This window comes from Hetaerina americana, unplaced genomic scaffold, assembly GCF_022747635.1.
Source record: "Hetaerina americana unplaced genomic scaffold, ioHetAmer1.1.p SCAF_1, whole genome shotgun sequence".
Classification (NCBI taxonomy): Eukaryota; Metazoa; Arthropoda; class Insecta; order Odonata; family Calopterygidae; genus Hetaerina; species Hetaerina americana.
Window position 1 is genome coordinate 23,028,614 of NW_027286069.1, and position 22,629 is coordinate 23,051,242.

The window sequence follows — 22,629 nt, forward strand, 5'->3', positions numbered from 1 at the left end:
GGGGAACCATAACCGGCACAGGGAAAGGAACTGGCCCCCTTACCCTGATGTGTGAATTTCACACGCCGTCGGGCTTGGCTTAGTACCATCACCTACCAAACCGACCTTCGGGTTGATTACTGTGTTTATGGTTTTCTTTATATCTGTGCGCATGTGCATATCTATATGAGACTATATACATATGTACAGATATAAACATGTACATATGCATATATATACACAACAAACACAAAAAGGGTGAATTTCAAAGGAGGCAGGAAAGATGGATGCAGAGCATTCTGATAAGTGTTGGGATGTTGAAGACTGTGGCAGAGGAAAGAATATTAAGCAAATGCTGAAATTAAAGGAATAGAATAGGCATGTTGAACGGAATGAAGGTAGGACGGGGGCCCGCATGCGGAATTGAAGAGGGGTTTATCGTAAGGTCGGACTTCAGGTTGTGATTTCTTCAGAGACACTAAAGCATTTGCTGTACCGTTTGTGAGATCGTGTTCATCAAACACCTACCTTAACCGGCATATTACGGATGATGATAATAATTATATACATAAAGATGGAAGAGGCAAGACGGACATAAAAGCAGAATAAAAGCAAAACAGGGTAGCTTTCAGAAGAAACGACTGCTAAAAGAGTACCAATAAATACTGGTCAAGGTACAAGGTATAAAACTAAAGCATTGCGTCCACTTTTCTATGGTCATGGGGCATGGACGACAGTAGTAACAGAGAATTTCAGATTGGAGGTAACGATTATATGGCGCTATAGATAGAAAGGTTGTGGTAAAATAGACCAACAGATAATAAATGTAAAAGTACTTAGAAGAATGGCTGAGATTTTGGAAGACACTTACACATGAAAAAGAGGGAAATTGATTGAACCAATTCTGTGGCACGATACCTTCCCGTAGACCATAATTGAAGAAAACTTAGAAAGGAAAAGATTTACAGAGAAAAGCTGTGAAGGAACTGAACACCAAGCAAATAATGGATAAGATCGGTTAAAGGAGTGGTGAGGGAATGAAAAAACCAAAAGATAAAAAATTAGTATCTCCTTGAATTTATAACCCATGATACGTCTAATATATGTAGACACACACATATATATTACAATGTAACCATTTCAGAGTGTAAAGATCATTCTCCATGACCAAGATTCGAACCCGGATCCCTCGATGTCCGAATCCCGGATCCGGGTATGTATGACGTACTTAACTTGTCGTAACTAAAAATGTTAAACCTTAGACTACACAGGCGGACACGTGAATCAATGGACCATCCAATCAGCCGGGCATCGGAGGAAGGAGAAGGAGTCGAAATGAGGAGTCCCGATTCGCAGGCTGGGCAATGGAGCGGACTTCGCCTGCGTCACGGCTGCCCCTCCCCGCAATGAGGCGGAAGTTGCAGAGTTCCTCGCCGGGGCGCGCGGGAGCGAAGGTCCCTATTATTTTCCCGCCCACCCCACTCCCACCGACGCCTCCCCTCCTTCCGGGCACCACACCCCAGGGCCGCCGCCTTCCTCCTCCTCCTCCTCATCTTCCAGCCCTTTTCCCCTCGATATCCGCGGCCAGCACCTCGTGCTCCTTTGAGTATTTAAGGAGGCGGCTGTGCGTGTCCAATTCAGACGACAGCAGCAACTCAGCAGACGCAGTCCATTCCTTAGGAGGCTATCCAAAAACTGACCAGCAACATGACCGCTTTGGTAAGCACCCCGGGAGTGAAAATAGGGGAAGAAAGGAGGGTGGGAGGAAGTGGGGAAAGGATTTATCGTTCTGCTATTCCACTATTCTGCATTTTTAATCCTTCGCAACCAATCAATCAATCCGCTCGTATTTATGTCCCCCTCGAATTTCATATTTCTGATTAATTTTTGGAATTATTCGGTTAAATTTAACCCTTCAGGATTCTCCAAATATTTTTGCCATTCAATGTATTCGTGGATTTCTTTATTTTGGAGGTATTTGAGATAATATTGAATCAATTTCATCACATCATATTGTTTTAGCTGCATGAGAAGCTTAATCTATAATAGTCCTTCGTGCACGGATTGTCATCCGATCATTCGCAAGATAGCCAATAGATTTTCTCCTAACTTTCGAAGAAAATCACGTGTAAGAACTTTTTCTTCCAATTCCAGTTATGTCATTAAGTAGGCAATTGCAAAAATAACAATGTTCAGTCAAGTTGTTATCCACCACTTGTAAAAACTCGTTGTTTTACTATTGCCGTGGTTTATCCGGTTGCGTGTGTAGGAATCAAGGTGGTAGCCATTTGTTTTCGTGAAAGACGTGTGCAAGTGTGCGTGGAGAGTGATGCGAATAATTTTAATTTCATCTATCTTCCGTCTACAGGCTCCATTGACCGTCCTCTTCCTGGCTTCGGCCGCCCTCGCCAGCCCCTCCGGCGTCTTCCACGGCGCCCTGGGATACGGCGGTCTGGGATACGCCGCCGGTCACCATGGCCTGGCCTACACCGGACACCATGGCTTGGCCTATGCCGGACACCATGGACTTGCCTACTCCGCGTCCCCAGTTGTGACCAAGGTCGCCGCCCCCGCTGTGGCCTACGCCGCCGCCCCAGTGGTGACCAAAGTCGCCGCCGTGGCCCCCGTCACCTACACCGCCCAGGTCTCCGTGCCCGTCACCAAGCACGTTCACTACGCCAACACCCCCGTCGTCACCGGGTAAGTGGTACTCGTCACACCTCCATCGCCTACCAACTTAGCCCACCCCCATACAACCCTTAGTACGGTCGGGGATTAAAAATTCACTTGTTCAAAACATGTCCATTTATGTAACTCCGGCACTTTTGGACACGATTTCGAAGCCTCTCCCTGCTATAAAAACGTGTGAATTTGCCCTGAAGGCCGAAAAAAACTTGTGAAATTCGCGATAGAAATATGTGTACACTTCATATTTTTGCTCTGAAAATATAACTAAGCATCATTTATTTGAAAATACTGCCCTTCGATTTTCACTGAATGTCTCCCCTCCTCCACATGCAGATACTCCTCCACCGTCGTGAAGCCCGCTCTTGGAGACCTTCCCTCCCCCCTTGGAATCAACTCCGTGGCTGATGCTGCTGCCCGTGAGGCCGCCACCTCCGGATCTTATGTCACCAAGACCGACATCCTTGCCCCCGGCAGGCAGGTCGCCTCCATCACCCCCCAGGTTACCCAGGTAAGAGGGACACAAAGCTCACGACGAAACTCTATTTATTCTTCCCTTGATTTTTTATATAGATAAAAACTCGGGAATCAGGGTATGATATTCCTTTCCCTTTCCTGTCTGGGGCTCATTTATTAGGACTCCAAAATTTAGTTTACAAGTTCTTGTACTATATTCATTCAAACTCCACTGACTGCTCTAGTTGCAGTGACGCTAGATCCTTGTCTACATTACATAAGTTGAGATTTTAAAAGTTTCAAAGTTTCAAAATTTACTAAGGGTTCAATGGAAGAAGTTCTCTTATGGTCTCAATTTCGCCCAAATAAAGACGTTTATCTATCTAACTGACAATTTGATCAGAAGACTTGCAAAATTAACCTTGCATATTTGAAAAACAGGAAGGTATCAATAAATTCACTCATCTGGAGTTTAACATAGGGTTACTCAGAGATATCACTCTCGATATCCAAGATGGCATACTCTGGGCAGTAAGCCGAACCCTATACCAACAGGGCTAATGCATCCTTGAAACATTACTAACCAGGTCATGCTTGAATTAAACCGTCCGGTCAGCGGTGACCCCTCAAATGACCAATGTCCATTAAAAATTCCACCTCCCGTCTCGTCCACAGGTCGTCCCCGAGGTCTCCGTGAAGAAGGTCCCTGTTGACGTCCCCGTCCACGTCCCCACTCCCGTCGCTACCCCCGTCGCCACCCCCGTTGCCACCCCCTTCGCCGTCCCCACCCCCGTCGCAGTCCCCACCCCCGTCTCCGTCCCCGCCCCCGTGGCCGTCGCCCCCTACGCCGCCTACGGAGCCTACGGAGCCTACGGAGCCTACGCCGCCCCACAGGTCGCCGTCAAGACCGTTGAGGTCGCCGCCGCCCCCGCCACCGCCTACCTGGCCGGTGGACACCAGCTCTACTCTTCCGGACTCATCGGTGCCCGTGGCTACTACGGCGCCGGAGGCTACTACGGTGCCGGAGCCTACCACGGCGCCGGAGGATACTACGGAGGCTACTACGGTGCCGGTCTTGTCGCCCCCCACCAGGTGGCCCTCAAGAGCATCGTTGACGGAGAGGCCGTCGTCAAGACCGTTGACCTCGAGTCCAAGCCCTGGGCTTAAGTTGCTGACCCCGATGACCAACGCCCACTCGTGATGCGAGAGAGACACGGAGATGAGCCGGATGGATGGAGGGAGGGAGAGAGATGGAAGAACGGACGGACACTCGGCCTGTGATAAACCTCGCGTACCAATTTCTTCTTGGGGCCGCGCCCCACCGGGCCCACGTGCTCCTCCTCGACTCGCGCCCTCCTGCGTGACGGCAAGCGAGACAACGTCATCATCTGCAATACCTCTCTTTGTTTTGTACATTTTTAACTTATGAAAATATATACAAACACAAAGACAAAAAAAATTATATGTCCTGTTATTGATGCGTTCCCACGTAACCCTGGTTTCTCCCACCACGAATCAAAAATCCTTACCTAAAAGGAAATATCCTGTTAAAGATACAAACCATCTGTAAACCAACAACGGCCTAACCGATGCATATACTGCTATAATGTTGGGAAGAAATTTATGAAACGAATAAGCTCCAGAAACATTCTAAAATTGAAAAATACTAAAGTCTTTAGAAACGAAGGCGAAACGTTAGATAAGATTAATGTACTGAAAGCACAATTTCAATATTATAATTGCCTAGGATACGTAAGCATATTTCCTTCTCAAAATTTAATTTCTCCTCTGTGATATTAATGAGCTACAAATCAAATGGGATATAAATTTTAATGCAAAAATAACAGTTTAACAATTTTAACCAAATACCTAAAAAAGTACACTTATTTCAAATCTTATCAAACAGACAGTCACGAGGGCTCACCATATTAATTCATGGAATTGATTAAAAAGTATATTACACTTTTCTCAATTGACTTGCCGTAGATTGACTCAATCTCCCTCTCTCTCTTGATCACTTTGCATGAACTAAAATGAAGTTATATTAAACCTAGTGGGAACGCCGATAACAGGCAAATCAAGGGACAGAACCTAGATATAGGCCACTTAGATTAGTCCATCTACCCGCAAGTGACGTTTGCAAATATTTCGAACAGTGGAGGAACCTCTATAAAAGCACTATTGCGTAAGAAAACCGCCACAATTATTCGATAGAAATCGTAAAAGACGGAAATACCAGACATATCAATTCCAGCAGCCATTGGAACTTGACCCACTTCGTTGGCAGACGTATCAGGCAAAGAGGTTAAATGAGACCCCCGCAGTTTTCATCAAACAGAATACCTGCATAGCTGATTTGAAGTCAGTAGAATATATGATAGTATCAAAAAGGATAATATACCGTTGAGGTAAGTGCTGGATAGACTCAAAATCGAACAGCCTTTAAATTTCAAATCGTCTCGTAACAATACAAAGCGTGGTGATCCACATTCCGACTTGTTCTTCTCACATTCCCCATAATTCATTCCTCCCTTCCATTCCGTTCAATATGCCTATCCTTTTCCTATCCCTCCCTCGCTTGTCTAACTCCTCCCCTCTATTTGTCACAATTCTTAACATCCCTCTGTCAATCGGAACGCTCTGGAGCCACCATTCCTGCCTCCGTTGTACTTTTCCCCTCTCCTCGCACTTTTTCGTTTGTTTTCCTTGCCGTCTATCTCGGTTTTTCCATCATTCTCTAGACCCGCATTACCTCAAAAACTTCCAATCTACTACGCTTATCATATTTACTTCAACGACCATGTTTCCGAGCCGCAAAAAACACGCTACATGTCAAAGTTCAGCCATAAAGAAGACACAAAAAAACGAATAAAATATAGGGGAGATATGAAACGCTCGGTTCATGTTAACGACAGGAAACTTGGAGAAAAATCAATATGGAATGATTCAATAAAACATGGGTCATTAAAGATAAATGTAAAAATGGGAGGGATTGACGAAGCAAAAGGTTGAGAGGAACTTAATGTTAAGTGGGGACGAGTGGCAATTACGTGTGGCCGTAGCATTGTACTGCGGAGAAAAGCGAAGGGTAGTTAGCGTTGAATAGGAGACGTATTGGATATTATTTGCAAAAATAATTAAAGATTATGGAACAAATCCATCCGTAATCTAATTTAATCGTACCTTCTTCATTACATTATTATTAGGGTGGAGAAGCAAAAAATCCTATATAGGTATGTTCAACTACGAGGTATGACACAGATCTTTCCTCGAAGAGAATCTTCTATGCAATAAAAGTGAGAGACAGAATCGAAATGGTAAGCAAACATGAAGGTAAGAAATTAAATAAGGATTTAAAAATAAGAAAATACAAAAAAAAGGGCATAATGTAACTTTTCGGGAGAATAGGTTTAACACCAATGAAACCTTGTTCAAACACCATCAGAACAATGTCTGAACATGTAAAATGAATGGATATATAAGGACGGTAAAGCTTAATTATATTATGCTCAAAATAAATTATTTTAACATTAACATGAAGGGCACATTCTGCACAATGCATTTATTTATTAAACGAGTAAATTAGTGCTTGCAATTTCCAAACGGAATAAATAAATATGACGTAAATCATAAAAAAACAATCAATTAAAATAAAGCGCAAGGATTCACTCCCTTTAAAAAACAAAATTCTATGGTACAATATCTGCCATTTCCCAATAGGTTTCCTTTCATGTAGATTAATTTAATAAGTAATAATATTCGGAATTGGTGTAAGATGGCGAAAGGGTATATTATCTAATACCATTCCGCTATATACGAAAATCAAACTGAAATTTAGAAAAAAAAATTAACTAGGGTTCAAAGACAAATATCCGTATTATGACAAAACCATGCATAGAATGAAAGCCGTTTATGTAAACATGATGATGTCTCATAAATATGTGATTCCGATTAATAATATTAATCAGAGCCATCGGTATCAGAGAAAGAGCTTTATGATTATCACCGCGACTTCAAGAGAGGGGACTTGATTAATATGTGTAACTTCTTGTGACACATAACTGCATTTTATACACTGTCAAACGCCTTATTGTCATGAAAATTCATATATGGTATAAATATATTTAATTGTTCTAAAGAAGCAGCACGAAAAATTGCATGTAAACAAGCTTTAAATGTGTTATTAATACATGTAATTAAACAATTCACATTATTATAAGCACACAATAAGGAATATATGTAGTCTTACATAGAATGAAATTTGAAAAATAATATTCCCATTCTAAGTTCCCCTTTCCCAATTCATAATAGCAAAATATACCGATAGCAATATATGCGTAGCCATGGATACTAAACACAAAACGTCAATAAAATTATCAAAATTTCACGTTTAAATTGTATTTATTCGAATTTTAGAAGAATTTACGCTCAGAGATAAATTGAATAAAAAAATTCAACTTTGCAACCGTGCTTTCGTTCAAGTTTCATGACTATGGGATGATTATTTTATATTTAATGAGTGAAGTTAAATAAATCCGCACGGAAAATTTCCGTTTTTCCCCTTTTATCTTCTACTAAAAACATCGATGCCGCTCGGACAGAATCCGGTTCACATTCTTGAGATTTTCGATTTTATTCGCGGTTACCGGACGTACACGTACGTAGTCTGAAGATTTTTGAAGTCGCTAGGTACAGTCAAAGTTCCCAGGAGTTCGTGGCAGTCATTCAGTCAGTATATATATATATATATATATATATATATATATATATATATATATATTTATATATATATAACGTGCAATTCGATTCCTATGAGGTCATCGTCCGGTAACGTGTAACACTTAGCATTTTACTCGATGCTGTCACCTAGGCGTTGGAACTCTCGTTGTGGACAGCGTGAAGTGTGTTCTTCATTTATACAATACTGATCCGTCACGGCACACCAAACACCGTTCGTTTATATTCGATGTATTCTGGCTTAACTATGTGGAAATCGATTATCACTTAAGTAAAAAAATAAAACAATGTATCTTTGAATATAAAAAAAATGCTATAGAAACTTGGTGGAAAGATAGATTGTTTTGTTTTTTTTTACTTCACGGTCCATTTAATTATTATAGATTTAACATATTTGTTGTCCTGCAGACAACTGTAATGTGATGGCTAGAGATATTTTTACGAATATGATCATGAATTTGCGTTAGATAACCATGAGTGAAAACATATTTAGGGCATGATTTAGTTGTTAAAAAATTGCACCAGATATTTCAAAGTACATGTTCATTTGGCGGACAGAAATACGGAATACGCAGGAAATAAAAAAGGACTCTCCATTAATTCCCAATCTTCTCAATATATACATGGTGAAAATAGTAAGAGAAGCGTGGGAAGGGCTGACTGTAGGCTGATGGGAAAGCAGATAGGATGACTACTGGTAACCGTTAGGGTTCAAGCTTTATTTATCCGGTCAGCTAGAGGATTACAATCATTAGTAAGCGCATTGAGTAATCGGTTTAATATGTATTGAGATTATAACTAATCATAAAAACACTAAGGCAATGATATTCATATGATATAGAAATACTAAGATAAATTCCAAGAAACTGCGAGAGATGTCGGGACAGTAACTTTTCACGGAGACATCCGCTAAGTGTGCATTAAAATGCAGCAATTTAAGAAAGTAAAAATCATTCGCCTTGACCGGAATTCAAACCCGGATCCCTCAATGTCCGGCCGAGTGCTTTAGCACGTTGAGCTACCAGTTAATTTATGGAATCCGGGTTCAAATTCCAGTCAAGGCGAATCAATTGATGTCCGGTCGAGTGCTTTAGCCGGTTAAGCTATCGAGGCGTCCTGTTATACTCCGAAATTTTGGGGGCTTTTAAAGGAACAAGATGTTGGGAGGAAATACCGTACATACAATGTCACAGGTCGTGCTCCTAGTCGTGATCGACGCGCCACAGTCCACGATGTTAAAGCCAACTTTAAACCTTTAGGTGGTTTTTACCCTCAACAAATTTCCAGAGAAACTGCGGGAGATGCCGCAACAGTAACTTTTAACGGAGTCATCCGCTAATATGCATTTCAATGCAACGATTTCAGAGATTAAAAATCATTCGCCTTGACCGGAATTGGAACCCGAAGCCTTCGATTGTAATATTGCATTTTAATACACATTAGCGAATGAGCGAAGTCAAAAGTCACTGTCGCGGCATCTCCCTCAATTTCTTAGAATTTGTCAAAGGTAAAACACCCTCTCGATTTTTAAAAGTTGGCTTAAACCTGTAGTTGTGCACTGTGGGACATCGTGCACAACTACGGATGCCTGTGACAATGTATGGACGGTATTTCGTCACAACATCTTGTTCCTTTAAAGCTCCAAAATTTTCAGAGTGTGCCGACTGTGGTTCTTTCATTTTGCTCAATGCGAACTGTTAAAATGTGCACTGCAATAGAAAATCCCGCGAGTTGTGAAGTGCGATCGGTGATTAGGGTTTTACTGGCAAAAAACCAAAAGCCAATTGACATTCATAGCCAACTTTTTGAAGTGTACGGAGACGGAATAATGAGTGAAGGCGGAGTGAGGCAGTGGTGCATTCAGTTTCAAAATGGCCGCACCAATGCTCACAACGAGAACCTAAGTGATCAGTCTAGCCTTGTGACAGATGAACTGAGTGATTGCCAGTTCTTGGACATAATGTACATTTGTCCGTTCACTCTTAAACTCACAACACCACTGGTGTAACAACACTGTCACTCATCACTTTGTCGATGCAAAGCACAAATTTCCCGATGAATGTCAGCAGCTTTGAAGTTTATTTCTGGTAAAAACCTTATCACAAAACGAATTTCATATTTGGAAGGATTTCCAATTGAATTTTTTACTTTGATGCACTGCAGTACACAAAAGGCAAGCGGAGCGGCCTTCCAAACACTTCAGATAGAGATGTACTGCCCTAGTGTGTGTGTGTTTCAATACAGCAAACATTCCCTCCACTACTTAGCTCGCGATACACAAACATAAGTTACTTTCTGGACAGAGCTCGTAACTAGCACCTACTAACCTCTTCATTATGTAAGTCCATGCCTGTGATGAAGTGTGAACCAGGTATTATATATTATCAAACCCCCTTCTTCTGCAAAAATGTACTGCTTTCTCTCTGAGATCAATCCTAATTCCTACCATACATGGGAAGGCGCAGAAGTACCCAGCCTGACCATATAGATGGCGGTAGTTGTTTGAAAAATATCACTGTATTAGAAATTATGCAATCTATAAAGCATATATTTCAAATTTGAAAACGCCACGTTGTTCAGTATTTGTTTGACAGCCATCAATGGTGAACGTTTTAAGTTAATTTGTGAAAATGGAGAAAATTGGCCATCGTTATGTGATACAATACTTCTATTTGGAAGGCCTCCGCCCAACCAATATCAGAGCTGAACTTGATTCTTCTCTGGGTGAGTCTAATCCTTTGTTTACAATGGTAAAATGTTGGGTAGCAGAGTTTAAACGAGGCCATACGAACTGTCAAGACGAGCAACGCATTGGTTGACCAAATGAGGTGACGACTCCAGAAACGGTGAAGAAAATCCACAAAGTGATGCTGGATGATCGTCGATTGAAAGTGCGCGAGCTAGCAGACATAGTAGTAATTTCAAAAAGTGCGGTACATCGCATATTAACTGAAAATTTGGACATTAGAAAGCTGTGTGCCGCGTTTGCTCACACTCGAGGAAAACCAATGTCGTGAAGATGTTTCAATTAAGTGTTTAGCAAAGTTTCACAGCAGTAAATTAGAATTTTTGCGCCATTTCATAACCATGGATGAAACATGGGTCCATTACTTCACACCCGAGACAAAAGAATAATCAAAACAATGCATTCTAAAGGGAGAAGAAGGCAAAGACTGTTTCATTTGCATGCAAGGTCAAAGCGTCAGTTTTTTGGGATGCGCGTGGGATAATTTTCATTGACTATCTTGAAATAGGAAAAACTATCATCAGCGAGTATTATGAGAACTTATTGAAACGTTTGAGCGAAGAAATCAAGCAAAAGCGGCCGCATTAGGCAAAGAAGAAAGTATTGTTTCATCAAGGCAATGCACCAGCTCACAAATCCGTCCTTGCAATTGACGAAATTCAAGAATTTAAGTTTGAATTGCTACCGCATGCACCCTATACGCCGGATTCAGCCCCCCTCCAATTATTTTCTGTTCGCAAACTTGAAAAAATGGCTTCTCCAACCGTGATGAAGTGATGTCGGCAGCTAATGGCTATTTTTAGAAGCAAGACAGTTTTTATTATATTTAAAAGGGTATCGAACTTATTGAACATCGCTGGGAAAAGTGCATAGAGCTGAAAGGAGATTATTTTGAAAAATAAATACATTTTTTTCCAAAATATTTGTTTTTTCTATGTTTGGTCGGGTATTTCTGGGATTACCCACGTACTCTTCTACGCTTCTTCCGTCCCTCCTTTCTTCTACAATTACATTTCAATAGCCAATTATTATTGCATGCGTCCTTCCGGGCATGCCCTTAAAAATTTATTCTAGTCAATAGCACAAAATGACTGTAAATTTCTCCCGATAACTACTCCCCGACGGGTACACTTGGGTTACCACTACTTCAGTTGGGCCAGCTATTATATTTCTATCACTCACCTGATAAATATTCACTACCATTTTCCCCAGTTTCCTATTCAGTATCAAGGACACTCCAGTTAAACTCTCCTCCCAGCTACTCCTCAATTTTCTCTTCACTATCATTCTCGTTATCCCAGCCGTCTTCCTATCTTATGTCACGCAAATCTAACGTATCTACATCGCCTGAATTCAGTTATTTCAAGACGCTTCCGAGCTTCATTGTCCCAAGCATCTTGCTAAGAGACCACAATGTGCCTATCCCAACAATTACGGTCCTCTCTAGGTCTTCCTTTCCGTCTGCCTTCAGTTCGGTTGGTTCAAGGTCGTAGTCGGAGCCACAAAACATAGGGTAAAAATAACTGGAATTTAATAAGAAGTCTCATCATCTACCAATTTTGAGAATATGAGAGAAGAATTGGGGAAAATACCTGGGGCGTGGAGTTTGAGCGCGCGGGAGCGAAGGTCCCGAATTATTTCCCCGCCCACCGACGCCTCCCCTCCTTCCGGGCACCACACCCCAGGGCCGCCGCCTTCCTCCTCCTGATCTCCCAGCCCTTTTCCCCTCGATATCCGCGGCCAGCACCTCGTGCTCCTTTGAGTATTTAAGGAGGCGGCTGTGGGTGTCCAATTCAGACGACAGCAGCAACTCAGCAGACGCAGTCCATTCCTTAGGAGGCTATCCAAAAACTGACCAGCAACATGAACGCTTTGGTAAGCACCCCGGGAGTGAAAATAGGGGAACGAAGGAGGGTGGAAGTGGGGAAAGGATTTATCGTTCTATTATTCTACTATTCTGCATTTTTAATCCTTCGTAATCAACCAATCAATCCGCTCGTATTTGTGTCCCCCTCGAATGTCTTATTTCTGATTAATTTTTGGGATTATTCGGTTAAACTTAATCCTTCAGGATTCTTCATATATTTTTGCCATTCAATCTATCCGTGGATTAATTCATTTTGGAACAATCTTTTGTGTTTGACACGCCTATAGTGTTTTCGTATATTGAATTGATTTTTAAAGATGAATTTAAGATGATGCATTCCAATAGTATACTTCATGAAGACACATTTGGGAAGAGAGAATGACAGAAAAAAAGGCAAAAAGGAAGAGAACGGCTAATATGAAATTAATTAAATTGAAATACTGGAGGGAAATAAGCAAATATGTCATGTCGTCCAAGCTTTAATTAACTTGTCCACATGCTTTTGTGGAATGATACATTAACTAGTCATTCCATGTGTCAAATATATTGTTCATAAGAGACCCAGGAATAGTTTCTCATCCGCTTTATTTTACGAAGGGAAAGTTGAATTAATTTCATGCCAAAACATTTTATAAAAGCTTTGGAATTATTATATACGATTGTGTAGGCATATTTTCTGCACCATTCCGAAGATTTTCTTGTAAAACCGTGTGCAAAATGTATGTTAAAATTTCGCTCATTTTCCATTTCGACCCATTTATAAAACATAACCTCGCAAAATATTTATAAAATGCAGCCCTGAGTGGATATCCGCCAATTCGGTGGATTCCCAGTTCGTTTTTCGAAAAGGTATTCCACCAAAGGTTTTCGGGAAATACGTGTGCAAGTGTGCGTGGAGAGTGATGCGAATAATGTTCATTTCATCTATCTTCCGCCTACAGGCTCCATTGACCGTCCTCTTCCTGGCTTCGGCCGCCCTCGCCAGCCCCTCCGGCGTCTTCCACGGCGCCCTGGGATACGGCGGTCTGGGATACGCCGCCGGTCACCATGGCCTGGCCTACACCGGACACCATGGCTTGGCCTATGCCGGACACCATGGACTTGCCTACTCCGCGTCCCCAGTTGTGACCAAGGTCGCCGCCCCCGCTGTGGCCTACGCCGCCGCCCCAGTGGTGACCAAAGTCGCCGCCGTGGCCCCCGTCACCTACACCGCCCAGGTCTCCGTGCCCGTCACCAAGCACGTTCACTACGCCAACACCCCCGTCGTCACCGGGTAAGTGGAACTCGTCACACCTCCATCGCCTAACAACTTAGCCCACCCCCATACACCCTTAGTACGGTCGGGGATCGATTAGACATGTTTCCAAATCTGCGTCGTCCATTAAAGAATGGGAATCCAAATCACGATGATCACTGGGATAACGATTAAGGCTATAAATAGATTAATGCACGACCAAAAATAATTGATCGAGAGAATGACATGCTAATGGTGCATTGCAGATAGGAGGATTGCCCTCAATGTTTAGCGTATGAAAGAATCAGAATCGTCTGACAAAGAATGAGATTGATATGGATAACCTTGTTTTAAATCTCAATAAATGTGAAGGTCAATTCCAACATCTAAGTTGGAGGACATGAAAATTGAGCAGTAATTCGAACAACTGACTCATATAGAATATTTTTTGAGCGGGAACGGACATAATATGACCAGGTCATAGAATGAAGGATTGAGATAGCGAAATATAAGAACTTTCTAAGATAAGGTTGACGCTGGACAAAAACAGCTTTGGGAAGATTTTTGCATGAAGTAGGGCCCTATAAGTTTCGAAAAACCAGTTTTCCAAGAAGAAAAAAAATCAGCATTCAGTGGATGAGTTACATGTGGGAACATATGGAAAAGGTAGGGAAAAAAATAAAATAGACAGACAAGATAGGGAATGGAAATTCGGGGAGGGGAAGTATGTTTTGAGTATCAAATTAAAAAAAACACATGAAATTGGAAAGTTTTTAAGTCTGCGGTATGAACGAGAGAATTAGATGAAAATAAGAAGATGGAAGAAGAGATCGCGCTACACTCCTTGAGACGTTGGTGAAGGACTCTTCGGGAAGTTGAAGTCTGACGGTTGCAAATCCGGTAGCCCAACTCGGTGTCAGGAATTAAACTTCAAAAAATAAATCTTTATTAAATGTATCATACCTTACAAGAGTAAGACTGTACCGTGATCACAGTGAAGGTACTGAAATAATTTGGGTATTCGTATTCGGGAAGAAAAACACGGGATCTTTTTTGACTCTGCCAGCAAATTATTAGCGAAAAACGATTTTTTTTAGAACAGCCTAATCAGCCCATTAATGAAGAAAGAAGACATTTTAATGTTGATATATTTTACCTGGAAGTTCGATGAGACATTATTCACTGAATTTACCTCAAACTTAGGTGTGCATTCGAGTTTTGAGAAAGGCTGGGTAAAAGAGTATCGATAAGATTACGTGGAAAAATGATTTTTTTAAATCTACCCAAAATAATTAATTCTTCTATTATTTCCTAAGGCCTTACTAAACGACCTACATTCAACCAAATTTCTTACCATTATTCACCAAAGTAACCTCAAACTCGGGTATACATTCTTATAGAAAGAATAATAGACGTCTCGACTTTATTATGAGGGTAAAAAGGAACTTAACATTTCCACAATAAAGATTTAATATTTCACGACCATGGTTTCGATGCTACGCATCACCATCCGACTTTAGTTGGTTTGGGAGTTAGATAAAGAAAAAAAACTGAGGATAGGGAAAGAATATTAACAGCAGTTATTAGGGAAGGCAAACGATAGTTGAGATCACTTATACCATTTGGAATAGTGGATAATTTGGTATGGGCAGGATTCCTTCGGGATATGGAGGATGAAATGGTGGAGAGAGAAACTCGAACCGTCATTATCCTATTCAATTAAACGAATGACTCCTGGGGTCACTCAATTTGAACGTCCCATCCAACGGACGACGCACTCCACTTGAAGTTGTCTTCACATGGCACCTTAAGTAAAGGATCGAGAATCCAGTTAATAATTCAGTAAACTAATAAGACTCGAAACTGGGCCTTCAGGTTGGGCAGTCTGTAGATAAGTCACCGTACCAATCCGATCTCCGAAAGAGAAAAAGCGTAATATCTATTGGGAACTACACGGAACTAAATTCTAATTAGTGGAATGTGACAGATGATTCTAATGTCTCCCCTCCTCCACATGCAGATACTCCTCCACCGTCGTGAAGCCCGCTCTTGGAGACCTTCCCTCCCCCCTTGGAATCAACTCCGTGGCTGATGCTGCTGCTCGTGAGGCCGCCACCTCCGGATCTTATGTCACCAAGACCGACATCCTTGCCCCCGGCAGGCAGGTCGCCTCCATCACCCCCCAGGTCACCCAGGTAAGCAAATGACTCTTCTCAATCAGCACACATACTAATACACTTCCCTCTACCCATCGTAGAATCGGAAGTCAAACGAAATTACAACAACTTGTTCGTTCATTTGTATACTTGAAAATTCACATTCAACTCCTAGGATTGGGAATACCACGCAACAAAACACTTGAATAATAAACATGAGGATTATGATTAAAAGATGGCGATATAGCCCACGCCTACTACTAAGAACCAAGTGGTGTGAAAACTTCAAGCATCAGGGTATGAGATACCACTCCTTTAATCCAGTGCCGATACCATGGGATTACCGGGGTTAATTTATTAGAACTCCATACCGGTTCACAAGTTCTAGTACTTTGCACGTGAATACTATGCTGACTACACTAACAGCTAAAACATTGACCCTCGTCCATGTAGATTTCAGAGTATTAGAAATTTTAAGTTTCAGATAATTTATTCAACAATGATTTCAGTAGACTGAAATTCATTCTGACCAATTTCAGAAATTAGCTTGCAGATTTTTAAAACAGGAAGGTATCAATAAATTCACCCAGCTGGGGTTTTTCTCTGGGGCTCCTCGGAGATATCACTCTCGATATCGAAGATGACATACTCTGGGCAGCAAACCGAACTCTTTACCCACAGGGCTAACGCACCCTTGAAACATTACTAACCAGGTCATGCTCGAATTAAACCGTCCGGTCAGCGGTGACCCCTCAAATGACCAATGTCCATTAAAAATTCCACCTCCCGTCTCGTCCACAGGTCGTCCCCGAGGTCTCCGTGAAGAAGGTCCCCGTTGACGTCCCCGTCCACGTCCCCACTCCCGTCGCTACCCCCGTCGCCACCCCCGTTGCCACCCCCTTCGCCGTCCCCACCCCCGTCGCAGTCCCCACCCCCGTCTCCGTCCCCGCCCCCGTGGCCGTCGCCCCCTACGCCGCCTACGGAGCCTACGGAGCCTACGGAGCCTACGCCGCCCCACAGGTCGCCGTCAAGACCGTTGAGGTCGCCGCCGCCCCCGCCACCGCCTACCTGGCCGGTGGACACCAGCTCTACTCTTCCGGACTCATCGGTGCCCGTGGCTACTACGGCGCCGGAGGCTACTACGGTGCCGGAGCCTACCACGGCGCCGGAGGATACTACGGAGGCTACTACGGTGCCGGTCTTGTCGCCCCCCACCAGGTGGCCCTCAAGAGCATCGTTGACGGAGAGGCCGTCGTCAAGACTGTTGACCTCGAGTCCAAGCCCTGGGCTTAAGTTGCTGACCCCGATGACCAACGCCCACTCGTGATGCGAGAGAGACACGGAGATGAGCCGGATGGATGGAGGGAGGGAGAGAGATGGAAGAACGGACGGACACTCGGCCTGTGATAAACCTCGCGTACCAATTTCTTCTTGGGGCCGCGCCCCACCGGGCCCACGTGCTCCTCCTCGACTCGCGCCCTCCTGCGTGACGGCAAGCGAGACAACGTCATCATCTGCAATACCTCTCTTTGTTTTGTACATTTTTAACTTATGAAAATATATACAAACACAAAGACAAAAAAATCATATGTCCTGTTATTGACTCGTTCCCACGTAACCCTGGTTTCTCCCACCACAAACTAGCGAGAATTACGTTCCTAAAATTAGATATTGACTCAAGAGTTCAACTTGGAGACCAACCACAAAGTGATTAAATTATATTCTGCTGAAATATTACGAATGTTTAAATTTTGAAAACGACCGATAGTGGTCGAAATTAGCATGCATCTAGAGAGAGCATATATTCGGGCCCATTTGACAGGACTGTCGAGTAATAAATACCCAAATAAGACAAGAATTATTTGGATTCAATGGGGATTTCAATGTAAAAATTATGGTTTGATATGACCTCGGCGTAAAGGTATGCCTTGAAAAACTCCACCCAAACATAAAAATGTGCTCGTGAGTGTTTCCGACCTCTTGACCTTTAGATATATCAGATAACACACCTATTACCGTATTCTGACGGGCATTCTTAATTAAACCAAAAGTAAAGAACTGTCTTCTCGTTGGCATACGAGAAAAAAATAAAAGATTTCCTAAAATATCCTATTCTATTGCATAGGGGTGGAGCGACCACTAGGACTACAGAAAATGTTGAAAGTCTATCATAGAAATATGAATGATAACTTCAAGAATGGGCAATGGAGAACATTTCTGCATTAAGATCGCACTTGATCACTTTATAAACAATTTTAATCTCCATGAGCAAAACTCGCTGACAATTGCAACGGACATTGCGCACAGAGCTCCCTATGAACTAATATTTCGTTATTTTTTGCATCTGTTAAGGGTACTACTAAGGGTTAATTCATAAGAAAAACTCCCATTATTCAACAATGATGGGATAATAGATAACAATGGACGTCAAAGTTGGAGTTGGGCTGTTGAAGTGCAATTTTAGATACTGAAAGAGCGACAGAGAAGAAAAAAATGTGAGTGGGTCGTTCAAAAATTCCCCAACGAGTTTCGGCGTCGATACATTTGTAACTGTGGACGAAACATGACTACATTACTATACTCCAGAGACAAATTGAACAGTCGAAACAGCGGGTTTCTAAAGACGATCTGACTCCGCAGAAGGCGGAGACGGTGACATTAGTCGACACGGTGATGGCCACGGTTGTTATGGATGCACGCGGAATTATCTACGTACATCGGTTACTAGCTAAAAGAACAAACGACGAATGGATAGTATTATGCGTCCTTATTGCACCGTTAGATCGAAGAAATCAAGAAAAAAAGTCTTAATTTGGGAAAAAAGAAAATATTCTTTTTCATTAAGAGATTGCATGAGTGCACAACTGCGCAGTTTTGATTGCCAAAATTGTAGAATTAAATTTCGAATAATTACAATACCCAACCTATTCACCAAATTTTCGCCCCCAACGATATTTTCTATTCCAAAATTTTAAAAAAGAAATGGCTCGGCAGAAAACGATTCACGTCGGACGAGGAGGTCATCGCCAACACAGATATCTATTTTGATGACATTCCGGACGCCACCTTTTTAATCGGGTCATAAAAGTTGGAGAAACTCTTGGAAAAGTGTATCAAACTTAAAGGAAATTGTGTTGAAAAATAATAAAAAAACCCATCCAAAGTAATTTGTTCTTCTATTTATTCAGAATAACTAATTGAACGACCCACTTAGATTTGTATGAGAAAAGATTACACACCAATTAACACATAGTTCAAAAAACATTACAGGCGTAGATACACATAACAAAATTCCGGAATATAAACGAAGCTACGGGTCATACTAAATCACAACATTATTATTATTTTGGATGGTCTGAGCATTTTCAACGTCATGGCAACTCTGGACCAAGCGGTTTATTGGACGCACGAACGTACTACATTTATTTGCGCATATTCCCTGGGATGTAGGCATATTTGGATAATAATTTAGCGTTCATAAAATATCACTTGGTCTCCGAAAGGATTATAAGGAGAAGTGTGCCTCAAATCTGGATTGAGAAACTATTGTAGATTTAGTAAAAAAATGTAGAAGTATACAGATGAATGGATGAGGGGGGAAAAAACCACTGGAAGAACCTTTAAGAAAAAATAAAATAGATGAATTGGACACAATTTGAGACGAAAAATTTTAAAAAATCATAATTATTTTTTTGGTAGTCTACCGTTTTAAAGTGGGTTTTCGATGGACGCCAACTTAACATCGCCACATTTCTTCGCCTTTCGTAAAAAACACAACCTGACATCCAAGCCTCAAATTAGTCCTCCTTCAAAATTACGCGAACTTCCTCCCCCGTCACCCCTTCATTCCGTGCAACCTGCATATCCTTTTCCTCCCTCACCCTCCCTTATTCTCCCCTCTATAATAAGAATTTTAAACATTCCATCACCAAACAAAATGCTCTGAATACCCTACCCCTTTGGATTTCTCCCAAAAATCCTCTTTCCTCCCACTCTACGGTTTCCCTTTAGTTCCATTTCAACTTTTACATCCTTCTCAACACACGAACACATTTCAAAAGCCTTCAATTTATTATGCCCATCATCTTGCTTCAATGACCATGTCTCCACGCCGTACAAAACCACCACGCTACTGTCAAATGAAATTGATTCATTAGACTTCCAGCACACAAGTACGTACCCCATAGCGCCAAACTGTCGGCATTTGATCGAGCGTCTGATCTACAAATTATACGAGACCAAGCAAAATCTAAAAGCACTGATTCCATTGGAAAAAAAGGCGAATCTTTAGTTGCCCTAAATCACCGATTAAGCCAATCGAACCTAACATTGACGAGTACTATACCGAGTAAGACAAAGAAACAAATATTAGGTATGCTCAAGTATTGAGAGCATCTGTTTTTTCTGAAAAAACTACTTAACACCAGAAAGTTGACACTTCTGTCACTTCTCAAAATAATTTCACTGCACACGAAAGCATTTTTTACAACGCCGGTACCATGATTCCATTGCCGTAAAAAAACGTTTCCACATATACGAGGCCCCTTGTGCCATCCAGACTAACCGGCTGATGACCCGTTGTTGAGGCTTCCTGGTTTCGTTGTCGCGTTACGAAGTTCGATCTCCTTTGAACTATGACGCACCCACGACCGCACACTCATCCAAAACACGATAACCACAGCATGTCCAAGTGTAGCAGTTTTAGGTCTTAACGGAAGGCACCAAGGGGTCCGCAGTTTAACATCCCATCCGACAGATAGCGAATTCACTCAAAGTGCTTTCCACAAAGCACCTCAATTAGGGATCGGGATACCAATTAAAACTATCAGCCGTCTCCAGGATCCGAACCCGGGCCCTCTTGGTGGGAAGCCAGTACGTTAGCCACCGCACCAAACCGATCCCCTCAGAGTACAGAGGGCATCAAGTTTAACCCTCTAATCTTATTGACATGATTTCTCCTAACATAGTGAGATGGGGCTAATAATGCATAGTAGCAGTAATTTTACCCGGCGTCGGCTTTAGCCTACTCTTAATGAAACGCGCCAAGGAGTCCGTAGTTCAACGTCCCATCCAACTGACGGCAAACTCTCTCAAAGTGCTCTCCTAACAAAACACATCAAGAATGGATCGGGATACCACTGAAAATTGTCTGCCGCCTCCAGGATTCGAACCCGGGCGGGAAGCCAGTGCGTTGTCCACCGCACCATCCCGATACCCGCTATTGATAAACTTATTGATAAATTTTCAACATATTCGCTAACGGCACCTCCTTCCAATTTATGCCAGAGATTTAACCTGTAAGTTAACCTTCGTTCCGTTGAATGATTCCAAACCCAACTCCTCTAATACGTAATCTTAACACGCTACTTAGCCTTTTACAAATGCAGCTCCTCTATACGCTGCATGCGATCCAATTCGGCAATCAATCCAACTTTATGGGGATCCCATATACTAGCAGTATATTTTAAATGAGACCTAACTAGCGAAAGACAGCATAACTATTTAGCTTTGGTACACATAACAAGAACACTCACACGTTATTTCTTTTTCGATGGAAGTTATCTCCGTCTTCCTCAGAAGAAACGATTGTAATGCAGTTCCTTCCTTCTCTTCCTCTAGAAAGGTGGCTTGGCCAACCGAAATTTCGAAAACTAGTAAGTTTCTTTTCTCTTTTGTGTGTGTTTCTATGTTTTTGTCTTTGCCCATTAGTATTAACTTCAAATGCACTTCATATATAAGGATATATATGCATGTATACGTATATATGTATATATATATATATATATATATATATATATATATTTATTCATATATATAAATTTTTACATTCAAACACGAAAACCCGACATATGGTGAACAAATATTCATTCACATGGAAATAGAAATAAGGAAAAGGAATAGGAATACATTAAAAGGACGAACACAGGAGAGGTGGGGATGGCCTTCCCCCATCTCCTGTGTACCCATAATTCTCTTTCTTCTTCTCTCAAGATTTAATGGAAAGGAATCGAAAACAAGAATATACATTGAACGTGGATGTCTAAGATATTCAAATTACAAACAGGGTTATGAGATGAGGGATAGGAGACGGAAGATCTACCAGTGTGTATAATACGAGGCATATTCGAAAAGTAAGGGTCATTTTCTTATGTTTCAATTATTGCTGGGTAAGAAGAGCAAATTTGTACGCAACAGTGCCATCTATTAATTGTTTTTGAAGATACTGAATTTAATGTTTTGATCCAGCAGTCGTTTGTTTGTCCGTAAATGAAGATAACAACGCTCGTGAAAATCACCCCCGCCAGTTGCGAAGTGCATGCTGCGATTCAATTTTTGGATGCAAAAGGACCAACAGCCGCCCTGAAATTCACCGAGTGTCGTGCCTAGTTCATCAACTTAAAAGAATGAGTGAAGAAAATGGGACAAAGGTGTCTATACTACCTGTACTTCACAAATGGCCGCGCAAATGAACATGATGAAGAGCGCATCGGCCGGTCCAGTATCCAGGCCGTTGAAATAGTTCAACAAGTCGACCAAGAACTGCGATCCGATCGACGATTGACAATTAATGCTCTGGCCGATATATTTCCTTTTGTTGGACGGACCGCTATTTACACGATTTTAACGGAGAAGCTTGGATATTACAAATTGTGTTCAAGGTAGGTACCAAAAATGTTTACCAACAAACACAAAGAGCAAATAATGTTGAGTGGACGAGCAATTTTGAAACTTTATCAACAGTCCCTTGTATCTAGTGATTACTTTTTCT

The 22,629-nt window shown here is 41.9% G+C and overlaps 1 protein-coding gene and 1 long non-coding RNA gene across 2 annotated transcripts; both read left to right on the forward strand.

The window, feature by feature from the left end:
• The first annotated feature begins 2,571 nt into the window (after positions 1–2,571).
• Positions 2,572–3,920, forward strand: LOC139700682 (uncharacterized). Its single transcript, XR_011703835.1, has 3 exons — positions 2,572–2,679; positions 3,001–3,175; positions 3,796–3,920. It is a non-coding gene; the product is annotated as an uncharacterized lncRNA (long non-coding RNA).
• A 7-nt stretch (positions 3,921–3,927) lies between these two features.
• On the forward strand, positions 3,928–4,507 carry LOC139700672 (uncharacterized; the record flags this gene model as incomplete). Its single annotated transcript, XM_071599136.1, has 1 exon — positions 3,928–4,507. A coding segment is annotated over one exon (360 nt), but the record flags the coding sequence as incomplete, so codon positions are not given.
• Positions 4,508–22,629: the final 18,122 nt, after the last annotated feature.